The sequence below is a fragment of the Myzus persicae genome, unplaced genomic scaffold (assembly GCF_001856785.1).
Source record: "Myzus persicae strain clone G006 unplaced genomic scaffold, MPER_G0061.0, whole genome shotgun sequence".
NCBI lineage: Eukaryota > Metazoa > Arthropoda > Insecta > Hemiptera > Aphididae > Myzus > Myzus persicae.
In genome coordinates this window covers 137,963-154,685 of record NW_019103913.1, presented here as the reverse complement: position 1 = coordinate 154,685, position 16,723 = coordinate 137,963, and the positions used below count along the sequence as shown (strand labels likewise).

At 29.9% G+C, this 16,723-nt stretch overlaps 1 protein-coding gene across 1 annotated transcript; it reads right to left on the bottom strand.

Annotated features, from left to right (window-relative positions):
* Positions 1-857: 857 nt before the first annotated feature.
* On the bottom strand, positions 858-11,550 carry LOC111036255 (kunitz-type serine protease inhibitor conotoxin Cal9.1a-like). The gene is made up of 3 exons (XM_022318223.1): positions 10,826-11,550; positions 2,923-3,179; positions 858-1,030 (listed from the first exon to the last, which is right to left on the bottom strand). Exons 1-2 carry the CDS (start codon positions 10,926-10,928, stop codon positions 2,995-2,997), a joined length of 288 nt encoding a protein of 95 aa, XP_022173915.1. The 5' UTR covers positions 10,929-11,550; the 3' UTR covers positions 858-1,030; positions 2,923-2,994.
* Between the last annotated feature and the right edge of the window lie 5,173 nt (positions 11,551-16,723).

Here is a 16,723-nt window from a genome sequence, read left to right as displayed (position 1 = left end):
CGCGCTCATTGTTACACACACAGGTAGTATTATCATTGGGCTGTCCGCGCACGTATGAACAGGAGAAACGATAAGCCTTGTCTTTGAGCACGTAGACACTCAGAGCTGTCAGCGGGCACGAATGAATATATTTTATTTTTAAAACGAATAATATTTCGCAAAAACCGCAAGTCATCAATCACAAGTGGGTAAATGCCGGTGATGTAGTGCCACAAGTAAGAGGAGAAAAGTGAAGAAAAAAATATATATGAAACGATCTTGCCATCTGCTTGATACCGTTCCAGTCAAACAGTTTTATCACTCTGCACTACACGACGTGTTTCCTCATAAATCTACAGCCGTCAAAATTATTTTTATTTTTCATTTTTCCCCCCTTCGCCCCGAATATAATTTTATCATTTCGAAAGCGACATGATTGATTTCCGTTGTTGCGGTTGTTGTTCTTCTTCTCGTTGATGTTGTTTCGATCATTTTTCGTAAAAGTCCACTTAATCGTCTCCTCTCGCACTGCAACGGAAACGTTTAAAACACATTTAACTCGGAGTATCCAATGACCGCGCCATTTACTCATTTAACACTATATCCTCACCCAAAGCCGCAACCGAAATTTACATGACCAAAAACCTAAATCTTGTAAAAATAGAAAGTCACTAGACACGTGTTATGTGAGTTTCCGAAACGAGCTGGTTTCGCAATATTGATTTAAATATTATGCATAAAATCATAATACTACATAATGTCAAATTAAATATTTCTATTCATTTATTTTCGCTGAGGTAGTACATTTTATACAATTACAAATTTAAAAGATTATACATATTTAAATATTTACAAAATATTTTTTTTTTATATTTAATAAAACAATTATTGTAACTTAAATCATTATCAATAATATTACAAATTGTTGAAATTTAAATTTAATTATGATAACATATTCATTTATTAAATGTCCACTGTTCACATCATTATACACGTCATTCTTCCCAATATTATAAAACAAAATGTCTTGATATTTTTCCACTCCATGAATCTGAAAAATAATTATAATTTTATAATACTTCCTCTTTTATATTAGTTTAACATGGAATTACTTAAGATACCGTAATCGTTACAAGAAAATATATAAAAATCGTATTTTTATAATTATTACCATCTCTTTATTTCTTAATGTCTTTTAATTTACTTTCAAGCAAAAAAAATATCATCAGTTAAGTATATTTAAAAAATCAACAGCCCTATAAAATATTGCAAGTATTTTCTGGTATTTCATTTGAAATACAATGTACAGCAAAAATACAAAAATTACATAACAAGCACATCATTTTTAATAATATTAGATTATATGGCAACCCTGAACACACATACACACATACGAGCAAAAAACCACTCAATATTCCTCAATCACAGAATTAAAAGCATTACCGACGCCAAATATTTAAAATCGACTTTGACATGTTTTGTTATTTTCGAATACACTAGCACAGAAGTACGACGTAGAATTTCGGAAAGTCTATTAAATTAATATCATACTATAGGTACCTATATCGTACAAAATATGAAACGAAAAAGTTAATAAATGTAGGTATGCGTGTATACAATGTACGTAAACGTATAAGTACTATACTTTGTGAACGCACAAATGGTACAATAAATTAATTTGTATTTCACTATATTCTGCAATGGAATATTGACGACCTGAACAAACATTTAAAGAATGGATTACGTTTCATCAATTCGAACGGTTCCCGTGCCTTCGTGGTGATATTGACTGAAATATATAAGTGCAAAAGTCTTTGAATATCCAACGAAGTAAAACATCGATACCTAATATTATAATGCAATGTAATGACAAAATCATTATAGGACAGAACTTGTTCACACTATAATCGTTTGGCGGGCGTACTTAAAGAACACAAAAACCAATAACGTCACACGATATTTTATTTCGTTGGTTTGATTTCAACTGCCCGAGCAATTTTTTTCAACATCAAGTATTATAGTTGTATTAATCACACCATATGTTCACTCATCGCGTTTTCGGATATCGTCTGATGCAATGTGATCAGGCATGGTGCGTGTGTGGTTGCGTGAATATAGGTAATATTATGACACGTGTCATGGAAGTGATCGCCGATCTAAAATCCTCGGACCGCGAGCTCATAATATTTTGACTTAACGCACACGTCGCCATACCGATGCATGGTCCAAACCTAAAAAGTACACACAATCGAAAACGGATGATGAGATAAACAGGAGTGGAGTGACTATTGGATATTCAGCCATCGTTATTATTGTATTATGACGTGCATAATATAATATTTGGTAAATAATAAAATAATGCCTAACCGACTGGTGCGTTATTGAGTATAGTACGATACCAGGCGCCTCGCTTGACGGTATAAACACTATAAACGGTGAGAGACCTTCGAGTGCTTTCGAACAGAACAAAAATAAATAATTGAATATTGTTTCGCTTGATGATTAATTTTTTTTTTCAAACCCGTTAACGTGATTTCTCTCGTGTTCGACTAGGCACATTGTACTTGTCATCAGCGCGATCGGCTAAAAATATAACCAAGTACGTATAGATACCAATATGCTGCATGGAATGCATTATGAGATGTATAATATTATGGCGTTCATATTAGGAATATATTTAACGCCTTATCGACTCTTTGTTAAATAAGACGTCGTATAATAACGCCGCTCTCAGTACCTCGCCGTCGCACAATTGGGTTTAATTGGTATATTCTCGTCGAACGGTTTTAATTCCAAACGATTAGTATTACCTACCAATGTTATATTGATAAACGTACCAAATCAATAATACTGCGAACAAATGCTGTGGGACAAGTGATTTATTATGTATATCTGTATATGGTTTAAGTCATTTAATCGAAAAACTTCATTGCGGCGACTCACATATATAACAATTATTGACAATTGCAAAACGTCGGCTGCCAACACAGAAGATCCAGTGGAAGATGGCTTATTTTAAAACCCGTAGAATACGCATGCATTTTCGCATTCTTCGAATGTGTCAAATCGATTATCGTTGCCACCACAACCGAAGTAAAGGAATTCTGAGCAGTCGTCATTAGTTGAGTCAAAGTAGTATTTTACTCTCAAAGTCAATCGATTTCCACAACTGCCATCGTCTGGTGGCATGAAACAGCGATCTGCGGGCATAAAATATAAAAACAATAGGTGAATCGACTAGACAATCATTTAAAGTGCATGGATATAGGACGTAAGCTGCAATGAGTGTAGGTAATACAGCTACTACTCATGACTAAATTAATTTTGCTATAATTATGTTTGTTTTAAATCTTATGGAAAAGCTTTAAATTCATCAAATGTACCCCCATGCCTGCAGTGATCTAATTTTCTATCGAGCGTCTTACAAGGGGTTTAAGTAGGTGGATATTTGAGGGTCAATCGATATTACAATATTAATTGATGATATTATAGGATTTGACAATGCGCAAAAGCCATAGGCAATCACGCCATCTTTATGAAGTACGTCTTGATTTTTGTTACTTAAATGCCTACCTGTACATATTAAATTACAATGATTAATAACCAAAGATATGCACACTGACTGTTATAATTATTTTGAACGTAATATCGAATCATATAACATTATCTGAGTTCAAAAAGGTCTAAAATAGTTACCTATATTATACCTGAGTACATCAATTACGATTACTTTTATTTCCGTTAATGGCTTATCGCATTACTTTTAATAGTAATTAAAACTAGAACAGTAAAACTTTACCAATTATTTTATTGTGTTAGACCAGTAATGATTAATTGAAATAATGAAATCTAACACGGGTATAATAACTACCGGCATATTAGGTTTAATGCGAGAAGATTAAATTAGAAGAATTGAGAGTACAATTATTATTTGTAAATAACCTTAAAGTTTAATGAGTCAACATTTTTTAAAGTATAAAAAATTAAATACCTTGAAATTGTAATAGGTAGATAGTTGTTAGTTGTATCATTAAAACCATCTAAATTAAATTCCTATAGGTGTTAATAATGGTCATTACTGTTTTTTATCTTCAAACATTGATTGAGTAGTGACTACATATACTTTTCACGTGGACACTTTTAATAGAATATTTTACTTATCAGGACCTTTTGGCTTTTTGACGGATTGCATCATAAGAACAAATTTTGGCTAAATCGAAGAGACCATAAATTAATGTAAAATAATTTACTGATTTCATATTCACATTATTAAATTTTTTCTTTAATAGATTTACGATAAACAAAAAATAGAGGATTAGTCGATTATCATTATTTTATATTATTAAATAAAACTTAAATAATTAATAGTTTTTTACAGTTTTTCAAAAACAAAAATGAATAAATCATAATAATTTACTTTTTTATGCATTTACAAACATATTATTGTTAAATAGTTATAATATCTTTGTTTAAAAAGTGAAAATAATTACAAATGATTGACGTCCATTATTGCTATTATTCATTCAAATCTCAAACAAACCATTTCATTAAATAATAAATAAATAATAACCGTAATAAATTAGAAGATAATGTCACTCACATTTCTATCATGGTAATGATTTCTATATATTTTAGGTGCCCATTTTCTTTAGAATATGTCATTAATTGTCAACAAAAACTTAAATATTTTATGTTACTTTCACTAACTCGGTAAAATTGAATCAAAACGTCAATTTTAACTAGAATATTAATTTCGCACACATCTGTACAAAAGTAATGAAATTATGGGCCAATCGGGAACTGTTGTAGTATTATAAAATTAAATATTCCGCAACATTGATCATACTAAAATCGAACGTAATTTTAAAACCTAAATTTAAACCACGTCCAATACTCTTGTTGGGAAATCTTTTACCAGAATAATGTGTTTTTATAATAATGTGTTTTATTTTAATCAGTTTCCATTCAATTTGCAAGTGCCCATTCTAAAATATGGAAAAATTCAAATTTGATAAAAAAAAATGAAGCCAGTGAAAAAATTTGTTCGTACAATTCATTACTTATAGAGTACAAAAAAATGTCAACTATATATTATTATGTGATAATTAGTATTAGAAAAAAAAATAATAAATTGAATAATTGTTAAAATGTCAAGTGCATGGCTTTTTTTACCAAGAATGGGTGTCCTAAAAATGTCACAGGTTTTTTGATGGCCCGTCACAATTTTTTTGGAAACTGGTCCTGCCATGCTAACCCTTTCCAAAATACAATTAGTATATTTTCCAATCAAAAGATATATAGTTATATAATTTCCACGCCAGACAATTGTGTACTTCTATGAACGAAAAATCAATAATTATGCACGAAACAGGACGAACACACGTCATAATATATATACCACATAAATCAATAGCATCATAAAACCCAAATGTACAATAAAAAAAAAAAAAATGATTACTTATTCAAAAAACACACTATGTAATAAAATAAAAACGTTATCAGCTTGATCAGCAAAGAAAAATTATAATTATCATCAGCTAACAATGAAAATTAATCGATAATTTGTTATGCATAATCACCGTAATAGTTATTATACTTTTGTTTTAATCGTTAGGTCAAACAATTTTTTTTAAAAAAACTTAGCAAAACAATGTCAGCACGTACGTTTCGTAGACAATTCGAGGTGTAAACGTTTCAGAGATTAAATAATACGTTTTATTATCACGTGTTACTGTAAGATCAGTTTCTCGTATTATATAATTTAAAGACAAATAAAAGTTGCTGCCGTTGGGTTTTCTAAGCAAGACGAATGGTTTTCTGCCTTGTTTTATTTATTATTATTATTATTATTATTATTATTATTACTATTATTATTATTATTATTTATATTTTATTTTTTGTTTTGAAAACGATCTCTGCGCAAATGATACAAAACTAAAAGTATTTGTTATTTTAGTTGTGTGCGCCGTTTTCCCCGCCGTCCTCCGTCCTCTTTTTTTTTTTTTATCTATTCCTTTCGGAATAAATCTGTCGTCCTTAAGACATTATAAGTGACAACAATTTGTTTCCGTATTCCACGGCCGTCGTTAAAAGATTTATCTTGATCGCACGCACCCACCCTCGAGTCGGGGGTTCACGATATTCCATTAATGTATTACAAAGACAAAACGAGTAGGGCGGAAGTGAAAAGCGTCGCTAAGCAATCGAGCTTCGGAAAAAAAAAAAACTGTAAATACATATATATATATATAGGCGTATAATGATTTTCGTATTGTAAGAGCTTCGGGCCGGAATGCCGACGGGAAACCATCGGTTATGGCTTTCATATATATTACATTGTATTGTGCGGCCAATCGGTCACGGCGGTTTTCTTTGTTTTTTATTTTCGCCACTTCAGAATCACAGCAGTAATCGTTTTTCGTGCGACACAGAGTAACACCTCCGCGGGGCGAGGGTACACGGCGTAGTGCAGCGGGAGACGCGCGAGTGGAGTCCCAAACGAATCAATTACAAAAGTTCAGAGCGTTTACCGTTTCCAGCGATTGAATCGCCGCGACTGCCGCCGCCGCCCAGAACGCGGTAGCGGATACGCACCTATTGGCTATATTATGTAACAATAACGCATAGAACGGATTGAATAGAATGTAGATGGAACCGAAAAAACTTTTCGCATCCACGACGACGGCGCGCTGCGTTACACGGGGGGGGGGGTGGGGGTGTTATTATATTAGTTGTATTGCCGAGTCGTTTAATGCCGTCGACACGGTTAAACGAGCTCGTATTATTATAATACCTATATATTGCGAGTTGTGCATATCGTTATACATTACTGTGGTGTTGAAATAGTTTTAAAAGTCGTGATATCATGCGAAATCGATAGTAATTATTCCGCCGCGAACGTATTGATTACCTGTTCGATTACAACGGGGGGAAATAATAATTTGTTGTTTCGTATTATTTTAATTGATATCGAAGAACTACGCGTCGTCGTCGTCGCCGCCGTTTTCTGCACCGTTCGGCGCTTTAAAATAATAATAATACGATTTCCCTCTTTAAAAACCGATTGCGAAAACAAGTCATTGTGCCATTTATTTTTTGTTCTACGCACGGTAAAAAAAAATATAATAGATATTAACCGACGATTAGTACGTGTCAGTGTAAAAGGTAACAGGTCGACTTGTTTAACTTTTTACAGCTGTGCACCGCGACATAGCTCGTACGCAGTACGTTGAGCTGTGTTGCGTAGAACATAACAATATAATATTTCTTTTGTGTGATAATAATATGTTAACTACACAAAATCGCAATCGATGTGTTGTGTGAATACGTCGTCCTCCTAATGCATGCGATTCAGAACTCTCCGTTCAACAACGACGATCAACCGTGCATTATTTAAATTTTGTTTATAACGTTATTGAGTAGGTATTTAAATGGCGTTTTTTTTTTTTAAATTAATATATAATATTAACAATTTATTATTGCATTATTCGTAGGTAGGCACGAGTACAATAACGTATACGATGTAGGTCATAAAAATATAATTTAACTTACGAGCACGGTCGGACATCCGCAATTATAATGTTACCATGTTATATGTACGTTCAACAAATTGTCAACAACAACAACATATTATTATTATTATTATTATTATTATCATTACTACGAATGTGTATATTTTTACAATACAAATATTATCTTTTATACTTAATGGATAAAACGAGTTTCCAATTTTAACGTAATAAATACCACGTACACATTAAGTACCCGTGTACTCAGCCTAATTTTTTTATATTTTAATAATGACGCGTATATCTAAGAACTTGTACAATGTCCCTTCTATTAATAATTGAACGACTACGCCAAAAATGAATGCAGATTATTTTTAGAGCATAATTTTAAATACAAACTATGAATTGTGAGATTTGATAAAAATTGAACGCTAAAAAGTAGAAATATTAAACTCGGAGAACATGTTATCAATACTTTTTTATACATTTATAAAACGTAAAATTCCGTGCATTCGCATTAAACATTACCAGAATTGGTTAAATTATTACATCGAACGAAACGAAGATGCGTAAGGTGGAAACTTACACCCGGTACTAGGACGTATCCTAGAGTATTAATAATTATATTATTAACGAAATACTTATTGAAAATAATATGAAAACGTACAAGGAGTATCAACAATATTTCTGAAATAATTTTATCGTGTTTCTTACGCTTTGGATGTGACCGTGGACGAATTCAATTTTCAAGTGAACATTCCAAACGCAGATAAAAAATGGAATATAAACGTGCTTTGTGTGTGCATGTGTGTGTATAACTATAGTGAATTCATCAAATATTTATTTAAAAATTAGGGGCACTTCCTGCAATAACTATACTAAAAATGCATAAATTAATTAAAAACATATTTTTACAATCGTAGCCCATAGGTAATCACGTCGTAATGTTGTATAAAAACAAATACATTTTATTATTAAGAACAAATATATTATTTTTATTGTAGAAACTAATAAAATTCTTAAGTCACGAAAAATAACATATTTATTTGTGCAAATCTATTATTCTGGTTTTTGAACAATTTATTCTATTATAATTTAATGCATAATATGCTTATAGGTATTCTATTGTATATTTTAAGTTTAGAATTTAGAGTTATAGAATTTGTTTCTAAAAAAACTTAATAAAAACAAATCAATACGTTTGTTTACAATATTATTAGATTACGAGAATTTTTGAAATATTGAAATAAAGCCAAATAAAATATGTAAATTTATAAGTCATTCGGTACCTAATAATTAGGAGTGTATCACTTTTCTTTCTTAAAATAAAATAAAATTTACATATCGTGTAATACGATGTGGCGAAACTGACATTTAGTAATATTTTTACAGTTGACCCAAAACTGATGATAATACATAGTTGTATAGTTCATCACCTTCACTAAAAATTGCTAGTAAGTCTGAATTTTCGAATTGTAAAATAACTTCCTAGTCATCCTTCACAATCAATGAAAAAATTCAAAAAAAATCTTCTTTATCTAAAGCTCCACTTTATTACAACGATTTTTAAGGGGTATTATATAGGCAATTTTTGATGTTATATATTTTAAAAAAATGAAAAGTCAATAATTACAAGATGTTTTAAATATTCAGTTTTAATAATGACAATATATTCATTTATTAAAAGTTTTAATTAGTTTCAAATGGGTCACCAAAAATACTAAATTATTTATTATTATTAACTATTGTACAATAGTTGCACTGGCGTATTATACACGCAATAGTTTTTCAGATGCTCCTCCTCGGTATATTTTTAAATATATATATTGATATACAAAAATGATTAAAATGTGCAAATACTAATCTTCATAACATATAATATCTAACCGTGACTGTCGAATTTCGACAAACAATTGATGTTTTTATGATGTGAAGACCACCACAACTCAAGTTAATATTAGACATCAGTTGTTCTAAATAAACAAATTCTATAATAATATAAGCAACGCAATTTACGGTAAAGATTATTGACTACAATATTGTTTAGTGATTATGTTCAAACTAAAGCGTGAGCCGATTGGTCGACAATTGACGAATATATTTTATACCACTACGTATTGTATAGGTATATCAGTAGTTTTCAACTATCAAGCTGTGAGATTTGGAAAAAATAATTGTAGGTAGGTACTCACAGGACAGAACGGATTGATTCTGTTGTCGGTGTACTGTGATATGCCCCTTTAACTCCATGAACCCCGTAGAGGTTATTGGCGAGTTGGATAGAAAACCACAGAAGATTAGATGTTATTTTTTTATAAAACATATTTCAAATTTTTTATGTTCCCCTCCCTCATTGTACGCTGCGTTAATACAAGGCCTAATGGTACTTATATCAAAAGCAATTTTAAATATTATACTTAATGATACTGTTACATTAATCTTTTTAAAGTTAAAAATCATATAAAGTTACTTATGACATATGTGTGAGGAATTTATGAATGAAGAAATAGTACTGCGTAAGATTTTTTTATGTAAACGTATTAAACATTTTTAATTTTGCACAATCAAATTTATGGAAATTGATAAAACGAATAGGGAACGTAAAAGCGAATAAGGTCGACAAAAATTAAATAAATTCATCGGTTGTAACGTACATGTATACTATATATTATATAAAATCTGTAATGATAAAAGTTTATTTCAATAAATCATTACATTAAAATTATACATTTAAGAATTTTTATAAAAATATTCCTATAATATATCACCGTAAAAAACTAAAAACGATGTATATTTTACAAATCACAACTACAGCAGTCGTTTAAAACTCATAAATTTAAATTAAAAATATTCAAATCAACAGTTTTTTTCTAACTCATATAAAACAATCCATGTAATATAATATTATATATTGCACGCTTTTGACCGTTACTATATATTATAATATGCTTTGGTGATTACTTTGTAATATTATTATGATAATTATTTGCCTTTAATAATGTGGGGTGGTAAGTATATTGCTGAAAACCAACAAATCAAAAACACGTATTATTAATTTTTTTTTGTCATTCCCGTGAGAACAACGCGAGTATAGATTGGTAGAGACATAAATATTACCAGCTATATTATTATAGTCAACTAGCTCTATATAGATACCAGATATTTTACGTCCCGCAATCTGCAGAAAATTTAAAATCAAACAAATACATATATATATCATTATTATTATTATTATTATTATTATTATTATTATTATTATACGAAATATACTCGGACTTGTCGGCCGTCACCAATTGACCGAAAAGTATATAGAGCATTGTACGTAATGATATTATTACCTCTGATGAACGAGTGAGCTGTGACGGGCATACAGATGAGAATACCCAAGGCCAGCGTGCACGCGATAACCAAATAACTATTGTTACGTCTCCTCAGGTACATATAAAGCGTGGGCGGTGAGTAGTATGTACCTCGGCTGAATGTGTGTGTGTGTGTGTGTGTGTGTGTGTGTGTGTGTGTGCGCGTGTGTGTGTCTACATTACCGACACGGTGTGTGCAGTAGCAGTAGAAGTATTATCAGACAGACGGCGATCGTGGTCCAGCGTTCCGACGAACACAGCAATTCGTTTGAAATTCGTCTAATGTGATAAATGATAATAATAGTATATCTATTGTTCGGGCGCAGCGTTCGAAGACGGTCCGCCGATGATGAATCGATCGATCGCATGCGATATGTCAATGGTACGATATCGTCGTCGTCGTATCGAGTCGCAGTTGTTTTATGCACAATAATAAATAATAATATTATTCGGTCGGTTTTGTACGGCAGGTACCATCAATGCAAGCGGATCACTGACGGAATTGTATTGCGGTACATATATAGTTCACCGTCAAGGTGGGGACGACGACTATATAATGATTTATATTATATTATATTATACGCGCGCAACTCGTCCAAAAGGAAAAAAAAAATGATCTAATCTCGACGAATAACCATTCGGTTTATATAATATCATTATTATTATTTGGTCTTTATCTATATTTTACGACAAGCACGTCCTACAGACGCCACCACAGCGCCGTCGCGTGTATAACCCGCCTACTAGTCATAGGTATATAGGTACCACCGCAAGTATCCCGAAAATGGGTTACGTCACCGTTTTATTCGACTGCTAATCGAAGTAGGTACTGTGTCTGCGTGCGCTCGTGTCGTCTTCGCCTTCGAGTCTCCTTCTCCGTGCAGTTCGTCTGGCCAACGAAAACAAAACAGACGTCTCGGAATCGGACGGTAAAACAAACAAACAAACAAACAAACAAACAACAAACGTTTACACGCGACTGTCGAATATATTCGGGGTGGGCGCCAGCAGCAACGGGGTGGTGGGTGGGCGACGGTCGAGTCCCCGTGATGCGCTGCAGCGATTATATAATACGATTATTTCGTAATTGATCAAAACGGAGACGCGTGTGTTTCATACATAAGACTGCACGAACTGCAGCCGTTGGTTTGTTTAAAATAATTAATGACGTTATTTGATCATATATTTTTATTCTTATCGACGTTGTACACAACGTAGTTTGGTATTATCTCAATGAAATCAGGACGATTTCCCACGACAATTATCAACGAAGACTATAACGAGGACATTTCCATGCAGTGCCATATTTTATGTAAAAAAAAAATACTTTAGTATGACATTTTTTTTAGTTATTTTATTGTTTATTATAAGTGCAATAATATGTAAAACAAAATAAATTTACAAAAGTAATCGTACGATTATAAAAATAAAATAATAAGTACCTAATGTTTAGAACATGTATCATAGTAATATTATATAGACGACATAAAGGTAATACATTTTACTGTATAACCGAATCGTTATTTGGTATTTCTGCAGTGACCTTTAGTGATATTTCCTCCTTATTTTTGAAACGAACATGATGCTCCAAAGAAAAGCACAGGTAGAACAAATAAAGTGAAGGCTTCAATAATAAATTATAAGCCTTAGTAAGAACTCAGCATCCAAATATTCGTAAATCCACCAAAGCAATCCTTCAGAGATCAAATCCATTACCTATTTATTATTAAATTGTTAAATATCCAAGAACATAGTAATGCTTGGATTCTACAAGAAAAAAAATGTGTTAGTCGGGATGACAAAATAATCACAAATCAAAGACTTTTTAATTCTTACGAAATGCACCATTCATATAATGCAGAAATATTTAGTTATTTTTCTTATTAATTATTAATTATATCTCATTTATAAAATCATTTGATGGTTTAATCTATTAAATGTTTTAGATTTGTTTCAAACGTTACTTGTATAACTATAATACTACTTTTCACAAAATAATTAAGATCGAGATGCTCAATCAACATTAATATAGATATAATTATCTATTTATCTGAATATATTTGGACATTTATTTTGTATTATTTTAATACACTTAAAAAAGTCATACTACAATTTTTTTTTAAATATGATGGTAAAGTCCTTTACTCCACCAAAATAGCTTGGAAAGAGGGGAATATCCGGTTTTTACGATTTGCCTACTTAATACGTATACGTATACGTATTAAATGATTTAAACCAAATTGGAGCTGAAAAACTAAATAATTAAATAAATAGGGAATATCTTATAATGTAAATCATTATTTAAACAAAACATTAGAGACAGCTATAAAACTTTTGGAAAAACAAATGTCTGAACATTTCTAAATATTATTATGTACTCTTTACATGTAAGTATTTACGAGCAATTTATTAATGACAAGCTATAATTTAAAACTGTTAATAACAAGAAAGTCAGTCCATTTTAAAACTTTGAGAGATTAAGTGTCTAAGAAAAATAATAATATAATTTAATATTCATGCATAGATGTATAGAATTAATATAGGCACATGCAAACTGAATATAAGTAATTCGCATAAAGTCAATAAGAACTATTCTGGTTATAATGGTAAAACTATAAAAAAAAAAATCTATTAATAATAGTTATAACGATCTATTGTTAGGTGGGTTAACAGGTGCCTTACATGATAAAAAAAAAAACATTTTAAAAACGAGTTCATATTGAAGAAAAGAAAATTCATGAGAAATTAGGTCGATTTTGAAAAAATAATGAGGCACATAAAAATGTAATTATTTTAGGTACCTATTCTAACATACATTGTTGAATTAGACCTCAGATGACAAACTAGTCCATTTTCTGGTAAGCTCCTTTTAAATGTTTCAAATTAATATTTTGTTTCATAAATTATTTTTATTAAATATAATACTTTATACGGTTCATATCGTATACAATTTTCAGGCATTTATATTTTTTAATACAATATTTTTTTTAAAAAACATTTAAAAATTATAATAATTTTTATGTTGCGTGTTTTTTTTTTCATTTAGAAACGACTACAAAATGTATAAAAAGTAATTACTACGGAAAATCACATTTATGGCGCCAATTCTAAATTAAATTCCGATGAAAGTGATCCAACTGTTTGTAATATAGCTATCAAAATTCGACATGTCATAATATTTCCAAAACACCTTAAAAATGTAATAAAAGTACGAACAATTGTCTGTATTTAATTGAAGTGACGGATAGTAGGTAAAACTTAAAATATTACAGACGACTATAGACTATATAATAAGCTGTATGCAGTTAGTAAAAACGTAAATTAATTTGTTAAATGCAATTTATAATTACTATTTATTACTAGGAATATCTAGAAATTTGCCATCAATTTGTATTACACCATTATTGTACAGAAAATATTACACAAGGATTAAATAGTTTTATTTTCGTTAACAATATTTTTTGAAGTGCCTACGCGGTCGTTAAAATACTAAGTGTTTAAAGTATTATGCTATAGGTACGTAATAGAGTCGTTGTGAACATGACTTTATTTCAGTAAACAATATTACTATAGAATTATACGTATCATATAAATTTCGGTGATTTTATTTCAAATTGTATAAACTATAAAATTTAAAATCATATTTTTACTCTGTTAATTAATGTTAATTGAAGTGCAATAAATCATAATGTTGTAATTAATTAAGACAATGAAAGTAAATAACAAAAATTAAATCTATAAACGTAGCTTATTTTCAAAGGCTAAAATAAAATTTATTACGACCTCGTCAAAGCATTGGCAGAAAAAACACCGTCTGACGCCTCTAAGCAATTGTGTACAAAAAGTTTGTGAAGAGATGATAACTTTCACACGATGTAAATATATTTTTTCAACTATCGATCATATTAATCAATGCAATAACAATAATACACAATAAAAGAAAGTTTCAAAGGATCTAGTCCATTGCTTTTCCGGACGATTGTAAATTGCACCCTCGGTAAAACATGTAATAAAGGAGTATTATAGTAAATTGCACCTGACATTTTTCGATTTCTAAAACAGATATAGTAAATTGCACTCAGAGTATCAGAGTGTGTAGAAAATTTCAACAAATTGGATAAAATTGCTGAGCATTATAGAAATATAACTTAATATAATTTAATAGGTAACTTCATACATGTATACACTTGTATTATTTAATTTAAAAAATGTTTTCAAATTTTTATTAAATTTTTAATTTTATCCAAAAACTTTTGGGGGCATACGTTTAAATTGTTATCATAAAAATAATATAATTTAAAAATATTCTTTGCAAAGCGCAATGTATACACATAGAAATTTATTCCTGTAATGTATTGAGCGCCATTTATTAAGTAGAAATTTACATCTGAAATGTATTTGGCGCAATTTATAATTTTCTCCCGTCGTTGGGCGCAATCTACGTTAGTTCAAAATTCATCTATAGCCCCTAATATTTGCTAATTAGAAGCATTCATGTTTTTCATCTCATTGAAATCATCAATTTATTGAATTCAGGCCTACTGTCAATTATAATATAATTATTTAATCATGGACTAATCACAAAACGAATTAAAATCACCTACCTGTAAATCCGCTCTAATAATACGCATTGAAAAATTGAATTACGCGTTTGATGATCCATTCAAAATAATTAATATTAATGAGAATAAAATAAATATTTCAAAATATGTATCATATATTCATATTATGTTTCTAAGACATTTAACTTACAATACTAAATGTCCGCTTTTTATGTACCTTTTTGAATATTGGCATTATGGTTTACTTTGTAAGGTATAATATCGTTATGTATATTATTCTCATTTTTTAGTACCCAGTAAGTTTCTCAGCCAACACAAAAACAATAATAACTTACATTTCCTTATGATACGTAATATTTTATATTTTAAAATCATTCACTTTTGTCTTTTAAATATAGCTAAAACCTAACAATATTATTATCATCACTGAAATAATACTATTTTCATAAATCTTGAACTTTAATTAAACTTTGAAACTGTTCGTATTAATTCTAAAATTCCCCTTTTATGTTACGACAGCATATGTCATGAAAAAAATTCAAATTGAATTCAAATTATTTATATACATCTACTGTATTGAAATAATAAATTATCATATAAATATTCAGGATAAAAGACTTCAACTCTGCATTTTACAACTTAATATATTCGCAACATAAGCGAACACTTATCTAGATATTTCGAGAAAAATGTAGAAAATTACGACTTATTTGGGAAAAACAATTTATTATACTTAATAACAATGTGATTCTTATTAATATAGAGTTCATTGTCTTAGTGAATTTTATGATTAAATTGATAATTCAAGCAGACGAATTAAATTACATAGAAAAGTTAATATTAATAGTACGTACATAGTATTTTCGATGAAAAATTCACATTTAAAATATAAAACCAATTATTATATTTCTTAGACAATTTAGAAGTCTGAGATATAAATTGATCAAAAAAATATCTACATTTTACCGTGATCTCAGCCCGAATTCTTTATTAATGAATTACTTCTACATGTTTAGATAAACCATATTTTTTTCTAATACAAACGCATTTTTATACCTTAGGTTAGTGTCGTCGTCGAAACACATTAGGTAGGCAACATTCTTTCCCAAACAGAATTGCCTTTACTTAAAAACAAAATTAAGAAAAGGAATGTTAAGTACGATATTATGTTTAAATATAGGCACAAACATGAAGACAAAATATATAAATAACATAAATTTAAAATTATATCAATCACGTTAATGTATAATGTGGAGGTATGCACTATACAGAATGATTATTTTAACACAAAACTCCCATTATCCCAAACAAGTTT

Bases quoted from the DNA above. Each gene is read 5' to 3' on its own strand.
- LOC111036255 (XM_022318223.1), bottom strand. From the start codon at position 10,928: ATGTACCTGAGGAGACGTAACAATAGTTATTTGGTTATCGCGTGCACG. The intron at 3,180-10,825 runs GTAATAATATCA...TTATGCCCGCAG, and splicing joins AGCTCACTCGTTCATCAGAG to ATCGCTGTTTCATGCCACCA.